Source organism: Rana temporaria, chromosome 6, assembly GCF_905171775.1.
Source record: "Rana temporaria chromosome 6, aRanTem1.1, whole genome shotgun sequence".
Taxonomy (NCBI): domain Eukaryota; kingdom Metazoa; phylum Chordata; class Amphibia; order Anura; family Ranidae; genus Rana; species Rana temporaria.
The window spans coordinates 180,397,404-180,417,401 of NC_053494.1; the positions used below are offsets into that span (position 1 = coordinate 180,397,404).

Sequence of the window (19,998 nt, forward strand, 5' to 3'; positions counted from 1 at the left end):
AAAAGGCAAGCAAAGGGCCACTTCCGGCCCTCGGGCCGCAGTTTGGACACCACTGCCCTAGGGTCTCTGATAAAAAAAATATGTTTGGTGGTTCCAAGTAATTTTCTAGCAAAAAATATTGATTTTAACTTAAAGCGGAGTTCCACCCAAAATTGGAACTTTCGCTTACACCACTCCTCGCCTCCTTACATGCCACATTTGGCATGTCCTTTTTTGGGGGGGAGTGGGGGCTTCAGTAGGAGTGGGACTTCCTTTCCCACTTCCTCCTTCCGCCCAGGGACCGCTTAGGCAATGCATCATATCGCCTTTTGGCGGCCCCTCCCTGTAAGCGATCACCTGGGACACGTGACAGGTCCCAGGCTATCGCCTGTCCATTCAGGTAGTGCTGCATGCGCAGTGAAGCCGAAAGCTGTCACGGCCGTGTGCCCACAGTTAGAATGGAGGCGCCGGCGGAGAGGGGGGAGAGAGAAGAGGAGCGGAGTGGAGCTCCGGGCGGCACGTCGCTGGACAGTGGAGCAGGTAAGTGTATGTTTATTAAAAGTCAGCAGCTACAAAAAGCATAGCTGCTAGCTTTTAATAAACAAAAAAAAAGGCTGGAACTCCCCTTTAAGAAACAAGTGTCAGAAAAAGATTTGGACTTTAAGTGGTTAAACTTCCTGCATTTACACACAGAAGTTTGCTCTAAGAAGGAAGTTGGTTACAATGTTTCATGTTATTACAAACTTGTCAGACTGCCTGGATTTTTTCTTTACACAAAGAAGTTTATCCCTTTGATCTAAGAAGGAAGCATTAGTTACAATGTTTCCTGTTAAGAACTTGGCAGATATTTTCTTTTGACAGCTGAATGAGTAGATAAAGTCTCTCCACTTGTTATATGAAAGAATCAGCAAACTCTGCATTGGAGATGTCTGGGGGGTTGAATCGAGATCACAATTTTTTTTAACGATTAAATGTGCAGCTCTAGTCCTTAGTTAATTTAGCTGTACCTCTATACAAAGCAACTCGTCTTTCCCGTGGACAGTAGTGTATTTAGGTTTTGTGCTGCCCTAGACTAAACTCGTGCACCCCATAATTTAAATATGACCCTCCCCATCCTGTCAAGGCCACACCCCTTTCTGTTTAAGAGCCGCCCTGAAATTTTCGAGTGGGGACACTAGTTCTGAGGGCCTGGGGGGGAGGGCATTGGATTCCCTTAATTTGCATAGATTTCCTCTCACTTCCTGTTTGGCTATGGGGCAGGAAGTGAAGGGAAATCTCTGCAATGGGACAGGGATGGTAAAAAAATAAACTGACAGAGCCTATAACCCTCCCTTACTTACTCTATCCAAAACGGGGAAAAAAAAAAGTTAACGTTTTACTTTAAGCACAAATTTCTGATAATTTTGTGGAGAGGACTAAGAAGATATAACCATGCCAATGGTGCAGCAGAAAACATATAGCACAGTGAGAAAGGTTTGTGGTCCAGGATGATAGGACAGTCAAAATTAGAAGCAGCGACCCCCCCCCGCCCCACCCACAGTTGCGGAATGCCGGCCGCCCGCCCGCATACCAGGAGCAGTGCGGCCGCTTTATGGGGGCGCTATACTAATTTGCCTCTCAGCCCAGTCCATCCCATAAGACTGTCGTTACACTAACAGTGTAGCACAAGCCGGCAGGGACTCTTTCCCTGCTGCCCCCCTGCAAAGTGCTGCCCTAGGCCAGGATACAGCTTTGCCCGTGGATGCCCGAGTAGATTTGACAAAATTTGGAACATATGGCTACAATCTCCAACCACAATTGCGGAACAATATATGGGTGGTTGGGTGGGAGGTGACTTGCATACCTCCTATAAATCGGACATTTAGATAATTATCTTTTATTACATTTCTGTATGATAAATGATAAAAAAAGTAGTTTGGGTACAGTGTTGCATGATTGAGTAATTGTCATTTGAAGTGTGACAAGTGCTGAAATCTGAAAATTTGGTCTGGGCAGGAAGGGGGTGAAATGTCCGGTATTGAAGTGGTAGGAAAAATAATTAAGTGGTGCAACCAAATTTTCCTTTGTTCACTGTTCCTTTTGACAATGGCTTCGCCTGGCCGGAAATTAACCACTTGCTTACTGGGCACATATACCCCCCTCCTGCCCAGATGAAATTTTAGCTTCCGGCACTGCGTCGCTTTAACTGACAATTGCGCAGTCGTGCGACGTGGCTCCCAAACAAAATTGACGTCCTTTTTTCCCCCACAAAAAGAGCGACAATTTTGAAAAAAAAAATCAATATTTTTTACTTGTTTCTATAATTAATAGCCCAATTTTTAAAAAAAATTAATAAAAATTTTCCTCAGTCTAGGCCGATACGTATTCTTCTACATATTTTTGGTAAAAAAAAAAAAAATCGCAAAAGTTATAGCGCCTACAAAATAGGGGACAGAATTATTTATTTTTTTTATTTATTTTTTTTACTAGTAATGGCGGCGATCTGCGATTTTTATTGGGACTGTGACATTATGGCGGACACATCAGACACTTTTGACACATTTTTGGCACCATTCACATTTATACTGTGATCAGTGCTATAAATATGCACTAATTACTGTATAAATGTGACTGGCAGGGAAGGGGTTAACACTAGGGGGCGAGGAAGGGGTTAAATGTGTACCCTGCATCGTTTCTAACTGTGGGGGAAGGGGATTGACTGGGGAAGGTGACCCATCTGTGTCCCTATGTACAAGGGACACAGCATCGGTCTCCTCTCTCCCTGACAGGACATGGATCTGTGTGTTTTGTGGATCTGTGTGTTTACACACACAGATCCACGTCCTTGTCTGTGTAACCGCCAATCGCGGGTGCCTGGCGGACATCGCGGCCGCCAGGCACGCGCATCGGCATTCCAGTGATGCGGCGGGCAAACGCCGGCGGTGCTTGCTCGCCCCCCAGTGGCTGGAGGCCGTATATAGACGACCTCCCGGCGATTGGGATCCACACTTCGGCCATACAAAGTCGTACGGCCGGCAGCAAGTGGTTAAAGGAAAAATTCAAACAGCAACAAAAGTAGAGAGCAATATGCTTGTATTTAAGTAGTGTAGGGGAATACTAGAGCCCCTGGCAGTTATTGCTGTCTGTTTCAGATTTTTACTTCCTGTCTAGTGAAATCTTTCTTACTGTGACAATCAACCAGGGGGTCTTTCTTTACAGAGCCCTGGACAGGTTTAGAAGCATGCCAGGGATTCTAGTCCTTTATCCAAAACAAGAAAAAGGTTATTGGTTGGACTTGAGCACTTTAGAGTGAGCAGCTTTTTATATTTATAATAGCAGTTGTTTGTCACTGCACAGCTTGTGACATGGTATCTTGGCAATGTATTTATTTTTTAATTCCGAATCAAGGCTTGACAAATAAAAAAAACAATGCTACCTAATTAAAACCCTTGAGATTGGCAAGGTGACATTTGGCACAAACCAACGTTTTTCTTTTTTTTGTTTAGTACAACACAATGTAGCTTTTTAGGTCACAGAAACAAGTTCTTATTTCTCACAGGTGACACATGGGGGTACCCAGCATGCATCCCTTAAAGTACAGAGTGGAGATGCAGTTTGTATTTCTGTCTGTGCCCCTATTAGGAAGATTTGCCCTCTATATTTGTCCTGTTAACTATTATCATTGAAAGTGAAGAGAAAAGAAAACCCCAAATTCAGGTTGTCTGCAGAAAATGTATTATAGGGGAAATCTACCAATGGGGACACTAGTTCTGGTGACCTGGGAGTCCTCAAGGGATTCCCTTAATTTTCAGGGATTTCCTCTTGCTTCCTGCGCCATAGCCAAAACAGGAAGTGAAGGAAAATGTCCCCAATGGGTTACAAATGTCAAAACTGACAAGGGTTATGACCCTCCACTACTCTACCCAAAATGAACAAAAAAATTTTGTCTAGAGTTCCACTCTAAGGCTAGGTTCACACTAGCCCGCACTGTGCATTCCATTTGCAGGTGCGGCAATCGCAGTGCTCTTGCGATACGCACAGGGCTGCCATTCATCTCAGCCCGCAGCATGATCATGGGTGCGGAAACCGCAGGGTCAAAAAAGACCATGCGGTTTCCCAGCGGCCACTTTTTTAAAAAGGTGCATGCGCCTTTTTTGTGAAGTTCACGCGGGAAAGCAGCCCTTTTCAAATGGGTGGGCTGCCTTGCCCGAGCAATTGCGGACTGCACAGCCTGCAATGGTGTGAACCTAGCCTAAAGGAAATCTCTGGTCACAGCATACACTTTCATTTTAGAACAATGACATTGTAATATTTATTTCTAACAATCCAGTTTAGTCTTGCCTAAAAAAATGTAATTTAAGGGATATTCATCCCTTTAATATTTTTTTCTATGAATTTAACACTATGGCCACATTAATGTTGAACAAGATCTAAAGTCAAACATGCTTTCATTTTATAATATCAGCATGGAAATAGCAATGCAAACAATGATTTTGTGTGACAATGCAATATAAGCTTCTTTCATGTTGTGAGTGTTACTTGTCTGCTGGCCATCTTTCCACAATTTCCTTGATTTCCTACATGCTTTGCAGCTTCTCCTTGGCTGTTTACTTTCAGTTTCTAAGGACTACATGTCCCATGGTACCATGATGCATACAGGTAGAGATTACTGTACGGACTCCGCCCCCTGAAACTCCGCCCCCTGAAACTCCGCCCCCTGAAACTCCGCGCCCTGAAACTCCGCGCCCTGAAACTCCGCGCCCTGAAACTCCGCGCCCTGAAACTCCGCGCCCTGAAACTCCGCCCCCTGAAACTCCGCCCCCTGAAACTCCGCCCCCTGAAACTCCGACCCCTGAAACTCTGACCCCTGAAACTCCTCCTTATCACCTCTGTAGTTCAGAAGGCAGGGTCTGTGAAATGTGACACACAGCTGTGCCTACCCAAGGGGCATGGTGACTACGTGCCACAGAATTAAAGGAAGTAAAAGTTCTTCCCACAGTACGTTTTCAAACCTCAAGATTGTTTAGGGAATTAAAAGTAAGCTGTACATATACAAATAAAGGATACAAAAATAGTTGCATATGCATAAATGGAACACCCAGGGAAAGTCCACATACACGATGGGATAATTCCTGCATGCAGGTTGTGTTCCTGGTGGTTATTGAGCCCAGTACCTCCAACTAATGGAAGCCGCCATGCTGCCTATACAGATTCCGTTGTGTTTTTTTATTTTAAAGTCCAGATTTAACAACAAATCTCGTGGATGTAATTTATCTTGGTTGTAATTTTTGGTTCTGTTCTCTTTGCAGATTTCATGACCTACTTCAGTTCAGGTTCAAGTGAAAAGATTTGGATTGGTCTACAGTATATTTTGAACACCTCCCGAAACAACTGGGTCGATGGCTCTGGTGTCTCTTACACAAATTTCAACCCGCTTCTGGAGAGGAGATTAAGGAGGTTTGAGGCTCGTGTACGTAGAACGTTTTTATATTGATGGTTTTGTTTTAATCAAGGCTGCTTTTCTTCGCTATACATAATTCTATTTTTTTCCCCCTACATGCAGTCCTATAATAAGGAGAAATATCAGTGCGTGTTTTTCCTGAATAATCCAAAGTCATCATTTGTTGGAACATGGGATTTCACAACTTGCTCAGACCAGCAGTATGTGACAGTCTGCCAGACAACCAGAGGTAGGATTGTCGCTTTTGGCTTTCTTTTAACCACTTCAGCCCTGGAAGGTTTTACCCCCTTATTTTTGAGATTCGGCCCTTGATTCACGGAGCCCACGTAAATTGCGTGGGCGCGCCGGCAAAATGCCCGGCGTAAGCGCGCGCAATTTAAATGATCCCGTAGGGGGCGGGAATCATTTAAATTAGGCGCGTTCCCGTTCCGATCGTAGAGCGCATGCTCCGTCGGGAAACGATCCCGACGTGCATTGCGGCAAATGACGTCGCAAGGACGTCATTTGCTTCAAAGTGAACGTGAATGGCGTCCAGCGCCATTCACGAATCACTTACGCAAACTACGTAAATTTGAAAATTTCGCGATGCGGGAACGACAGGTATACGTAACATTGGCTGCCCCTGCTAATGGCAGGGGCAGCCTTACGCGAAAACCGCCGTACGGAAACTACGTAAACTGCGTACGCAGGGCTCGCGTAACGTTGTGAATCGGCGTTAGTATGCAATTTGCATACTATACGCTGAGCACAACGGGAACGCCACCTAGCGGCCATCGCTAGAATGCAGCCTAAGATATGAGGGCATAAGAGCCTTATGCCGCGCATATCTTAGGCTGCAGTCGGCGTAGCGAGGTTCCTGAATCAGGAGCATTCGTTACGCCGGGGCAAGTAAGCAATTGCGCTGTGTAACTATGGTTACACAGGCGCAATTTGCTTCTTGAATCCAGCCCAGTATTTTTTACTTTCTGCTATAAAACCTATCCAATAAATTTTTTTTTTTTTTAAATGAATTTCTTCATGAATTTAGGCCAATATATATTCTGCTACATATTTTTGGCAGCACTGTGACATTACGGCGGAAAAATCGAACACCTAACTGGTATTTTAAAACTTTTTTTTAGGAACCAGTGATTTTACAGTAAACAGTGCTAAAAATATGCACTGTTACTGTACTAATGACACTGGCAGGGAAAGGGTTGACATCAGGGGCTATCAAAGGGTTAAGTGTGTCCCTAGGGGGTGCTTTCTAACTGTGGGGGGGGGGGGGTGGACTGACTGGAAGAACACAGATTTGTGTTCCTGCTTAGCAGGAACACACAACCTTTGTATATTTCCCTGTCAGAATGGTAATCTGCCTTGTTTACATAGGCAGATCACTGTTCTGCCTCTCTGGGGAACAATCGGCGGGTCCCAGCGGACATTGCATCGATCGGACCCGGTGATTGGCTCCACCTCTGGCTAATCGGCACGTGCCCACAGAATCTATTGTACGAAATTACTTGGAGATGTATACTCTATGCATCACAGCCTCAGGATCCAGACAAGGTACAAGTGCCCCCCCATCCATGATTTGTGCCAGTCACTATGAGGATATTGCTCATGTAGAACAATAGAGACCCAGTATAGGTAAAAATGTAGGTGTACAATATGATATTCGTGTGGAAAGGATGTGTATGGTAATTGGTAAAATGGCATGGCAGGTCACTATGAGAAACGGGTGTCTTCCACCCAAGAATTTTACACAAATAAGCAGTGTGACCTGACCACCACCGCAATGACAAAACTCCATCTCTAGTATACATATAAAAACAGAGGGAAAAAATTGTGGGATTTTAAGTGAGGGATGTCACTGCAGACAGATATTGCATAGAGTATACATGTGAATTTTATTGATTAAAGCGGAGTTCCACCCACAATTTCACTTTTTAAATATAAATACCCCTGTAATACACAAGCTTAATGTATTCTAGTAAAGTTGGCCTGTAAACTAAGGTCCGTTTTGTTAGGTTGTTACAGCATTTAGACACTTTATAAAATAGAAATTGACTGGGGCCATCTTAAGTGTGGGCATCATGAAGCCAGACTGTATGACTTCCTGGATTTCAGCCTTGCAGATCTCGAAAATGCTCAGTGCTGCACAAGCAGTGTCAGATCAGGTTTCAGCACCTGTGCTGTCCAAGTCACATGATTCTTTGAGACTGGGGAGTGCACAGACTCCTGGAAAGTAAAGTTACACCCACTACATTCCCAGGAGTCTGTGCGGTGTAGGTTAGGATCCTCACGGGATACAGTAAAACCTTGGTTTGAAAGTAGCTTGGTTTGAGAGCATTTTGCAAGATGAGCCAAATTTTTTAATAAATCTTGACTTGATATACAAGCAATGTCTTGCTATAAGAGTAGCGTCATGTCATAACTGAGTATAAAAAAGAAGAGCGGAGCCTCTATGTGTAGAAATATGGTTACATTTAATGAAGGTACAACATTTAGCAACTTAGAAGTGCCTCTCTTATTTATACCCTGTAAAAAAAATGCTTTGATATACAAGTGCTTTGGATTACAAGCATGTTTCTGGTACGAATTGTGCTCGCGAACCAAGGTTTTACTGTATACAGTTATACCTCTTTCACACTGAAGTGTTTTTACAGCGTTTTAGTGTTAAAAATAGCGCTATTAAAACCCTCATAAAACGCTCTCCATGCATCTCAATGGACCCTTTCACACTGAGTTCTGCAAGCAGCATCTTTGGAGCAGGTTTTTGGACGCAAAAAAAAAAGCTCCAAAAACGCCCCTCTCCATTGAAATGAATTGAAAGCGCTGTAAAAACGCCTTACCCTTACACTGTGGCACTGCAAAACCGCCCTAAAACGGTAGGATCTTAGCGGTGCTTTACCAGCGTTTTTCGGGCGCTGGCAGTGTGAAAGGGCTTTGAAAGCACTCGGTCTTTCACATTGGAATTTCAGATGAGGCTTCTTTCAGGCACTTTACATGCTTTTTTAAAACGCTCGAATAACACCCCAGTGTGAAAGGGGCCTTAGGTCCATATATATTTGGACACAGGCACATTTTTTTTTCAGGTATTTAGCAACACATTCAAGCTATAGTTGTATAATGGATATGGACTGAAAGTGCACACTCTCAGGTTTAATTTAGAGTGTGTACATCCAAATCAGGAGGAAGGGTTTAGGAATTACAGCTCTCTTAATAGCCATCTCCGCTTTTTCAAGGGGCCAAAAGTAATTGAATAAAAAGCTGTTTCATGGCCAGGTGTGGGCTACTCCTTTATTATATCTTCATCAATTAAGCCGGTAAAAGGTCTGGAGTTGATTCTAATATTGGTATTTGCATTTGGAATTTATTGCTGTGAACCTACATAATGCATAATGCAAGCGAAACGGGCCATTGTAAGACTTCAAAAAGGAAACATCCATCAGAAAGATGGCAGCAGCATTAGGAGTGGCCAAATCAACAGTTTGGTACATTCTGAGGAAAGAAGAATGCACTGGCGAGCTTGGCAACATAAAAAGGCCTTGACGTCCACAGAAGTGGTGAATGATCACATGATCCTCTCTATGGTAAAGATGATGGCTTGCTTCACTGATGGTGACAGCTCTTTGGATCTCATATTGAGAGTTGACAGCAACAGATTCCAAATGCAAATGGCAAACTTGAAATTAACTCTGGACCTTTTATCTGCTCCTTGTAAATGGGATAATGAGGGAATAACACACACCTGGACATGGAACAGCTGAGCAGCCAATTGTCCCATTACTTTTGGTCCCTTTAACCACTTAAGCCCCGGACCAATATGCTGGCTAAAGACCCAGGGGGTTTTTACAGTTCGGGACTGCGTCGCTTTAACAGACAATTGCGCGGTCGTGCGACGTGGCTCCCAAACAAAATTGGCGTCCTTTTTTCCCCACAAATAGAGCTTTCTTTTGGTGGTATTTGATCACCTCTGCGGTTTTTATTTTTTGATAAACAAAAATAGATCGACAATTTAAAAAAAAAATGCAATATTTTTTACTTTTTGCTATAATAAATATCCCCCAAAAACATATATATAAAAAAAAATTTCCCTCAGTTTAGGCCGATACGTATTCTTCTACCTATTTTTGGTAAAAAAAATCGCAATAATCCTTTATCTGTTGGTTTGCGCAAAATTTATAGCGTTTACAAAATAGGGGATAGTTTTATTGCATTTTTATAAAAAAAAAATTTTTTACTACTAATGGCGGCGATCAGCGATTTTTTTTCGTGACTGCGACATTATGGCGGACACTTCGGACAATTTTGACACATTTTTGGGATTTTTGTCATTTTCACAGCAAAAAATGCATTTAAATTGCATTCTTTATTGTGAAAATGACAGTTGCAGTTTGGGAGTTAACCACAGGTGGCGCTGTAGGATTTGGTGTACACTGTGTGTGTGTTTACAACTGTAGGGGGGTGTGGCTGTAGGAATGACGTCATCGATCGAGTCTCCCTATATAAGGGATCACTCGATCGATGCAGCGCCATAGTGAAGCACGGGGAAGCCGTGTTTACACACGGCTCTCCCCGTTCTTCAGCTCCGGGGAGCGATCGCAACGGAGCGGCTATAAACAAATAGCCTCGCCGTCGTCCCGGATCGCTCCCCGAGGGGACCCGACCGCCGCAAGTCGCGGGGGGGGGGGTCCCGATCGGACCCCCGACCCACGTCTAGGCAGGGACGTACAGGTACGCCAATGTGCCTGTACGTGCCATTCTGCCGACGTATATGTACATGCGGCGGTCAGGAAGGGGTTAAAACGCTCGAATAACGCCCGAAAAACACCCCAGTGTGAAAGGGGCCTTAGGTCCATATATATTTGGACACATGCACTTTTTTTTTTTTTTTTTTTTTTTCAGGTATTTGGCAAAACACAATCAAGCTATAGTTGTATAATGGATATGGACTGAAAGTGCACACTCTCAGGTTTAATTTAGAGTATGTACATCCAAATCAGGAGGAAGGGTTTAGGAATTACAGCTCTCTTAATAGCCATCTCCGCTTTTTCAAGGGGCCAAAAGTAATTGAATCAAAAGCTGTTTCATGGCCAGGTGTGGGCTACTCCTTTATTATTTCTTCATCAATTAAGCCGGTAAAAGGTCTGGAGTTGATTCTAATATTGGTATTTGCATTTGGAATTTATTGCTGTGAACCTACATAATGCGTTCCAAGGAGCTCTCCATGCAAGCGAAACGGGCCATTGTAAGACTTCAAAAAGGAAACATCCATCAGAAAGATGGCAGCAGCATTAGGAGTGGCCAAATCAACAGTTTGGTACATTCTGAGGAAAGAAGAATGCACTGGCGAGCTCGGCAACTTAAAAAGGCCTTAATGTCCACGGAAGTGGTGAATGATCACAGGATCCTCTCTATGGTGAAGGCGATGGCTTGCTTCACTGATGGTGACAGCTCTTTGGATCTCATATTGAGAATTGACAGCAACAGATTCCAAATGCAAATGGCAAACTTGAAATGAACTCTGGACCTTTTATCTGCTCCTTGTAAATGGGATAATGAGGGAATAACACACACCTGGACATGGAACAGCTGAGCAGCCAATTGTCCCATTACTTTTGGTCCCTTTAACCACTTAAGCCTCGGACCAATATGTTGGCTAAAGACCCAGGGGGTTTTTACAGTTCGGGACTGCGTCGCTTTAACAGACAATTGCGCGGTCGTGCGACGTGGCTCCCAAACAAAATTGGCGTCCTTTTTTCCCCACAAATAGAGCTTTATTTTGGTGGTATTTGATCACCTCTGCAGTTTTTATTTTTTGATAAACAAAAATAGAGCGACAATTTAAAAAAAAAATGCAATATTTTTTACATTTTGCTGTAATAAATATCCCCCAAAAACATATATAAAAAAAAAAATTTCCCTCCGTTTAGGCCGATACGTATTCTTCTACCTATTTTTGGTAAAAAAAATCGCAATAATCCTTTATCCGTTGGTTTGCGCAAAATTTATAGCGTTTACAAAATAGGGGATAGTTTTTTTGCATTTTTATTTATTTTTATTTTTTTTTACTAGTAATGGCGACGATCAGCGATTTTTTTCGTGACTGCGACATTATGGCGGACACTTCGGACAATTTTGACACATTTTTGGGACCATTGTCATTTTCACAGCAAAAAATGCATTTAAATTGCATTCTTTATTGTGAAAATGACAGTTGCAGTTTGGGAGTTAACCACAGGGGGCGCTGTAACATTTAGGGATCACCTAGTGTGTGTTTACTAGTGTAGGGGGGTGTGGCTGTAGGACTGACACCATCGATCGAGTCTTCCCTATAAAAGGGATCACTCGATCGATGCGCCGCCTCAGTGAAGCACGGGGAAGCCGTGTTTACACACGGTGCTCCCCGTTCTTCAGCTCTGGGGAGCGATCGCGACGGAGCTGCTAAAAACAAATAGCCGCGCCGTCGTCCCGGATCGCTCCCCGAGCGGACCCGACCTCCGCATGTACCGGGGGGGGTCCCGATCGGACCCCCCACCCACGTCTAGCAGAGGACGTACAGGTACGTGATTGTGCCTGTCCGTGCCATTCTGCCGACGTAAATGTACATGAGGAGGTCGGGAAGTGGTTAAAAAGCGTGAGGCACATATAATAACTGTTGTAATTCCTACACCGTTCACCTGATTTGGATGTAAATGCCCTCAAATTAAAGCTGAAAGTCTGCAGTTAAAGCACATCGTGTTTGTTTCATTTCAAATCCATTGTGGTGGTATATAGAGCCAAAAATATTAGGTTTGTGTCGATGTCCCAATATTTATGGACCTGGCTGTAACTTTTTTTTTAATTCACTTGAAGCATTTTGTCCTTTTGCTGAAAATACCCGACTAAAAACCAGTTTGTTCCCCCTCTTCTAACCAATCAATGTCGCCTTCCAATGTTCTGTCCTTCCCTAGCAGCAAGGAGAAGCTGATTGGTTACTAGGAAGGAGATGGAGACATTTCTATAGCCACTAAGCATTTTCTTTTTCTTAAACATTCCAGATAATAATGGGACCAACGTGCCAACAACGGTTCTAGAAGATGTTAGCTTCGAAAAGAAGGCATATAAAATCCTTCAGAAGAACATGACTTGGTACATGGCTTTAGAAGAATGTAGAAGCAAAAAAATGGAACTAGTCGGTATAACCGACCAATACCAGTTATCCTTTCTCGTCGTCACTGTTAAGCAGGCAGATCGGCCATTTTGGATTGGACTCTCTAGCAGGGATGTAAGTGCTTATTCTTGGTAAAAGAAATCTGAAAATGCTAGTTCTCTGGCTGTTATACTGGCCCTTTTACTTCATATCTTCTGAGATACTTGACTTTGAACAAGCATGTGGATAGGGATTTGACGTTTTCTCACAATCTTTTTACTTTATTCAAGTCAGTGATGTCAATGTGACTAAAGCCAGAAGGTCAACAATAAATATAGGACAGAAAACGAACATTTTCCGAAGCCAGCAATAGCAGCCCTCATACTTCTATAACAGATTTACTTTTTATTATTTGAATGTTATTTAATAATTTATTTAAAAGGCTAACAATTAAACACATAGATAAAATGCCTATACACTATATCGCCATAAGTATTGGGACACTTTAATGGCATCCCAGTCTTAGCCCGTAGGGTTCAAAATTGAGTTGGACCGTCCTTTGCAGCTATAACAGCTTCAACTCTTCTGGGAAGGCTGTCCACAAGGTTTAGGAGTGTGTCTATGGAAATGTTTGACCATTCTCCCAGAAGCCTATTTGTGAGGTCAGGCACTGATGTTGGACAAGAAAGCCTGGCTCGCAGTCTTCGCTCGAATTCATCCTAAAGGTGTTTTATCGGGTTGCGGTCAGGCAAGTTCCTCCACCCCAAACTCGCTTATCCATGTCTTTATGGACCTTGCTTTGTGCACTGGTGTGCAGTCATGTTGGAACAAGAAGGGGCCATCCCCAAACGGTTCCCACAAAGTTGGGAGAATGAAATTGTCCAAAATGTCTTGGTATGCTGACGCCTTAAGAGTTCCCTTCACTGGAACTAAAGGGCCAAGAACAACCCCTGAAAAACAACCCCACACCATAATCCCCCCTCCACCAAATGATTTGGACCAGTGAACAAAGCAAGGTCTATATAGACATGGATGAGATAGCTGCTCGTTGTATAGCCAAAAATATGTTGAATCATACATTAATGAACCACGCTCTCGTTTGCATCGAAATTATAAAACATTAAAATACATAAAAAACAAAGTCCGGTGGAAAGTTAAGGCCTTCGTTCCTAAAGGGGTTGTAAAGGTAAAAGTTTTCACCTTAATTCATAGACATCTGCGGATTAGAGGCCCCCCGAACCCCCCCTTTACTTACCTGACCTCTCAAAAGTTCTGCACCGTGAACCCGCAGGCTTCCTCGGCCGTCTTCCCAGCTCATTCATTAGTTGATTAAAAGCAGCGCAGCCATTGGCTCGCGCTGCTGTCAATCACATCCAATGACGCAGCATGCCGGGGCCGAGTGATACAGCGCCGGCTGTATCACGAGAGCGCGCCCGCAAGAACGCAACGCCAATGCGAACTCGCATGCAGGTGTTGAGTCCTTGCGGGGGGGGGAGCCGAGACAGCTGCCGAGGGACCCCAGAAGACCAGGTTCTGGGCCACTCTGTGTAAAACGAGCTGCACAGTGGAGGTAAGTATAACATGTTTGTTTAAAAAAAAAAAATTTACTTTAGTAATCCTTTAAGTAATTCTAAAAAATATGTATCCACCAACAGCTAGATGTATCCACACTAACAGGGCCTTCAGTGTCTCCTCTTTACCAACATGAAAGCACACAGCTCACTCAACAGAACTATTTGACCCCCATTACAGGCAGTCAAATATAGCATTGATTAACTGTTAGTCCACTCACATTAGCATCCCTGGATACACCATCAATAGCAGCGCTCCTGCGCCTTTAAACTCTCAAGATAAGCCGTATTCAGAAGGGGGATAAAAGAGAAGCCTTTTTTCTTTCCTTTTTTTCTTTGGGATACAGCCACTTTAAGCATTTAAAGCAGGGACAAGGTGAAATATGAGAAAAAGAACCCCCGCATGTACAAATACTAATATATATAGTGCAATAAATTTACTTTGTGACGTGGATTGTATAAAAATAAGAGGGCGCTAAAACAAGTGTTACACGCTATGGTTTAGATGGCATAAACAATGAGTGAACAACGTGCTAATCGAATAAAAATCAGCAATTATAAAGTGCATTCATTCCAATAAAAATCAGCAATTATAAAGTGCGTATAATACTCTAAAGTGAACAAAAGTGCAATTGGGGACTACAATCTGCATGAAAGTCTATAAAGGGTACAAGGATGAATATAACACAATGAAAGTCCATAGAGGGTCTAAGGTGGTTGAAAACTTTAACCCGTCACCATGGGAACGATTTTGTGGAAACGCACACCCGGTGAGTAAGGTAAGTAGCCTACTTACCAACTGACCGTGACCCCTTTAACTAAAAAGGCAGGTTAGGTAAAGCTTGGCTGATTATAGTGTTGGACGAATCAGTAGGTATGGCTGGGAGGCACTCCACTAGAGGAATCCGTATATTATGCCTGGGGGACACTCCGCCTCCTCAGAAAGAAAGCACGGCCATAGCATGATATCGTTTAATATAAAACTGCAACCTGGTTCTTTTTGCCATTGGAAGGGATCAAAGTTAATTATTTTATGTTTTTTTTGTTGCTATGTTTTATATGTCCCTTTGTTGTGTCTGCCATGTTATCTCAGGATGGAGTCCACTACAGATGGCAGGATGGGAGCACAGTTACCCTGAACCGGTGGGCAGAGGGTGTGCAGGAGGATGAAGATTGTGTTTTCATAGATGTCGACGGCACATGGAAAACAAAGAGTTGCGATGATGAACTGCCTGGGGCTATTTGTCATGTACCAACAAGTAAGATTGTGTTTTTTTGTTTTTTTTTTAACACAAATTATTATCCAAAATTGCTTGCTTGTTTTTTCCTCTAACCCCTTTTTACTCTGAATAGTCTGAGGACATTGTCTAATTTTAAAGGGGAACTAAACCCAAAAACAAGACTTTAAAATATTAGTTTACCACTAAAAATAGCTTTTCTCTCTCCCTTATCTGTGTTCCCTCTGCATAGTCTGTGTCATTTCCAACACTGTATCCTGGCCTAGGCCAACAAGGCCCAGGCCTAGGGCAGCACTTTGCAGGGGGGCAGCACAGAGAGTCCCTGTTGGCTTGCACGACACACGCTGTCAATCAAATCCAATGACGTGGGCGCAGAGGCCGAGTCATGCATTCGGCCGCTATGAATGCCGAATGAATGACTTGGGAGCACGCCTGCAAGGTAACCCCCTGGGAAAATGCTTCCCAGAGGGGGTTATTTAATATGGGGGAGAGCCGCCGTGGGACCCCATAAGAGGAGGATCGGGGCCACTCTGTACAAAATGAACTGCACAGTAGAGGTAAGTATGACATGTTTTGTTTTAAAAAAATAAATAAATAAAAACCTTTTAGACCCGGTTCACACTGGGGCGACTCGTCAGGCGACTCAGCCGCCTGACAAGTCGCGTCCCATTCTAGTGAATAGAACCGTTCTAATAGGAGCGACGCAAAAGGTTCTTGTACTACTTCGGGGGCGACTCGCATTGACTTCTATACAGAAGTCATTTTGCAAGGCGCCTTAGATGTCGTCTTGATGTCGCCTGGCCGAGTCGCCCCCGAAGTCGTGCCGCCCCTGTGTGAACCGGCTCTCAGGGCCAGTTCACACCGGATGTAGTTCTGTTCAGTTCCGTGCGCTTTTTTTCTGCTCCGGAAATTGAGTGCATGGTGTGAACTAGAGCCATTGGAATACATGGAAAACACTGTGCATGCATTTTGTGCAGAAAAAATGCTCACGGAACTGCGTCTGGTGTGAACTGGCCCTTGGTGTCACTTTAATTTTTTTTTAACTAAGGATACTTCTAATCTAGAGCAAACAAGTATTATCTTCTAATGTAAAAATAAAACTAATGATTGTTTTCTTTTTTTTAGACTTTGTTCCCACTTTGTTTTTTCAATTCCATCTATATGACCATTGTTAAGATTATCTAACATTCCTGATAACTTCATATTCTGTAGTTAGTGGAACCTTGGATTACGAGCATAATCCGTTCCAGGAGAATGCTTGTAATCCAAAGCACTCGCATATCAAAGCGAGTTTCCCCATTGAAGTCAATGGAAACGAAAATATTTTTTTCCTCATTGACTTCAATGGCATGCAATACCGCATGCGGCCAGAGGTGGGGGGGGCGCCGGAGAGCCTCAGGAACACAAGACCTCGGCAAACATTGGAAAGGCTCAGGAATGGCGTATTTCTAAGTCTTTCCGATTAATTGCCGAACTGCTGCGAATGACGCCGATCCCCCACGATCTATGCCGTTTGTCTCCGCTCGGCTCCCTGCCCCCCCACCTCAAGCCAAACGCGGTACTGCACAGCTCTTTGCATTGAATCCTGCTCGTTTTGCAAGACAACGCTCGCAAACAGAGTTGGAATTTAAAAAAATACAGTGCTCGTATTGCGAAACGCTCGTTAACCGCGTTACTCGCAATCTGAGGTTCCACTGTATGTGTAATGATAGAATTCACAGTTTGAACATTTTTTTTTTTTATTATTCCATTTGACTTTTCTTTTATGTCTTTCTTGACATTTACGTGTGGGTCAAGTTGCCCTCTTATCGGGATGGGTTGAAGCAAGCTATAGCGTGGCAGGTTACATTTTATTCCTACAAATTAAATATTCTATTTTTGAAAAACAGAAGTTTTACCAAAGTAATTAAGGATAATCAATGCTGGTGTAGTTGGCAGTGTTATTAGTTTGTCCCCACGCCCACCGTAAAAAAAAAAAAAGGTCATAATACTGAATTTTATCATTACATGTAATCACGAAGTTATTAGGAAAGTGTATTTATTAGAGCTGTTGGTCCAAAATGGCAAATGCCTGTAACGGCTTGTAAACACGGTAACTCGCGTTTTAGCGGCGTTTCGTTTACAGGCGTTTTTTCCATTTTTGACTGCAAACGCGGCATGTAAACGCAGCAAAACTGAAGTTTTTAAACGTTGGTTACGATCTGTCAAGTTAAATCGTTAAAGAGAGGTTTTAAAATGTCTTGAAGAACGGTCTTTGCTCTGAATCCGTGTTGTATACATTTTAAATTGGATAACCTGCTATACAGACTAAGCAACCAATTGTCCTGTGTGCATTTTTTAGATGTGTCCGAAACGAAACCGCAAGACAACACCGTCGCTTGTCCTCACAAACTTCAAGATGTAGTGTGGATCCCATACCGAAACAACTGCTATGCTTTCCTGTTGAACCATAAAAGATGGCTCTCCAGTGAACACCGATACATCTGCCATTCCCTCCGTATGTTATAACCAGGCCTTTTTTTATTATTAATATTTATTATGATCATGTATTATTTATAATTGTGGTATTCTTATTTATTATTATTATTATTATTATTATTATTGTTGTTGTTTTTAATCATTTAAAAGAGAACCCAAAATATCGAAATGTGGGAGGTACATGTAATATATACTTTTCTCCATTTTGTGCGTTCCATAATACAGCTCTCTGAAAACCCTGATACAAGTGCAGCGGTACAGTCAGACGACTGCGCTCATTCCCTGTCCATTATTTGAATAAAATCAGTGGCGGTTATAGAAGTGTGATTGACCGACTGTTTTATTTTTGAATAATGTGCAGGGACTGGAATAGACAGCTGATTATATTGGCCTAGCTTGCATCAGTTTTTAGAGAGCTTTAACACTTAAAGGGGTTGCATTTTTCCCTAAATAGCTTCCTTTACCTTAGTGCAGTCCTCCTTCACTTACCTCATCCTTCCATTTTGCTTTTAAATGTCCTTATTTCTTCTGAGAAATCCTCACTTCCTGTTCTTCTGTCTGTAACTCCACACTGTCATGCAAGGCTTTCTCCCTGGTGTGGAGTGTGGTGCTTGCCCCCTCCCGTGGACTACAGGAGAGTCAGGATGCTCTCTACATTGCAGATAGAGAAAGGAGCTGTGTGTTAGTGGGCTTCCTGACTCTCCTGTAGTCCAAGGGAGGGGGCGAGCACAAAACTCCACACCAGGGAGAAAGCCTCACATTACTGTGTGGAGTTACAGACAGAAGAACAGGAAGTGAGGATTTCTCAGAAGAAATAAGGACATTTAAAAGCAAACTGGAAGGATGAGGTAAGTGAAGGAGGACTGCACTAAGGTAAAGGAAGCTATTTAGGAAAAAATTGTACCTTTGTAACCCCTTTAAAGGACAGCAAGGAGGTAAGCGTAATTATTATATTACATGTAATAAACCTCCCATAGTCCTGTCCGCAAAACGCACTCGGATGGTAGTTTTTCTCTCATGCTTTTTAGGGCACTGGAACCTTTTCTTATTTGAAATGTACATTTAAAGCGGCGGTCCGCCGAAAAAAATTTTTTTTTAAAAGCCAGCAGCTAAAAGTACTGCAGCTGCTGACTTTTAAAATATGTAAACTTACCTGTCCAGCGCCCGCAAAGCCGGTTTCCTACTGCGCATGCGCGAGTTGCGCTGCGCTATTAAAGTGGTCCCTCCTGTCTGCCATCTCCCAGAAGACAGCGGGGGGACACAGGACGTGGCGTAGATTATCCGCAGATTTTGCGGATATCTTTGCCCGGAAGTGGGTGCAAATACCTATATTATACAGGTATCTGCAATCCCCCCCCCGAAAGGTGCCAAATGTGACACCGGAGAAGGGGAGGGTTCCAAAAAGCAGAGGTTCGCTTTTTGTGTGAACCTCCGCTTTAAGCTCGGTTCACACTGCTGTGATGCGAGACCGCATGCAAATCCAGTACGGATTCCCATATTGCATGTCACCCACCGGCTGTTCAGATGGCCCTCTGCGAACCTTTCGGGTGTCAATAGAAAGTTAATGACACCCCCAGATCGCAGTGTGAACTGTGAAAGGGTGCAGGAATCAGTTCACATAGGTGTGAACACTCATACAAACCGATTCCAGTGTAAACCTAAAAAAGGTCCTGCACCATTTTGGTGTGAATGTGATACGATTTCAGCCATACAGTTTGTATGACTGAATTTGCATGGCACAGACATCGCATGAGATGTGTACCGCGAATCACATGCAATGTCTTGCATCGCACAAGTGGGAACCCAGCTTTAAAGTGACTCTGCCACTTTCCTTGTAAAGTCTAAACAATGGAAACCAACAATAGACTCTGAACACTAATTCTGGGTATACAAGCATTGAAATTCGTTCAGTTCAGCAATGAGGTGTGTAACCCTGTCTGTTCAAAAGAAGTCGTTGGTCTGGCTTCTGATGAACGGTCCTGCTGGAAAACCAGCAATGGCTGCAACGCTGATCAGTGTATTCTGACAGGGGGAGGGAGGGGGTAGTCTTCCCTTAACAAGGTATCTACATACACAGCTGCTATATTCAGTAAAGGCACAAATAATGGGGTCTACTGTGTGTGTGTGTGTGTGTGTGTGTGTGTGTGTGTGTGTGTGTGTGTATGTGTATATATATAT

The 19,998-nt window shown here is 43.3% G+C and overlaps 1 protein-coding gene across 1 annotated transcript in view; it reads left to right on the top strand.

The window, feature by feature from the left end:
- LOC120944080 (lymphocyte antigen 75-like) overlaps positions 1-19,998 on the top strand; it is a 154,280-nt gene that overhangs the window by 109,023 nt on the left and 25,259 nt on the right. The window contains exons 23-27 of the mRNA XM_040357892.1: positions 5,268-5,428; positions 5,522-5,648; positions 12,442-12,668; positions 15,198-15,363; positions 17,684-17,839. Coding sequence (XP_040213826.1) covers positions 5,268-5,428; positions 5,522-5,648; positions 12,442-12,668; positions 15,198-15,363; positions 17,684-17,839 — 837 coding nt within the window. The remainder of the gene's footprint in view (positions 1-5,267; positions 5,429-5,521; positions 5,649-12,441; positions 12,669-15,197; positions 15,364-17,683; positions 17,840-19,998) is intronic.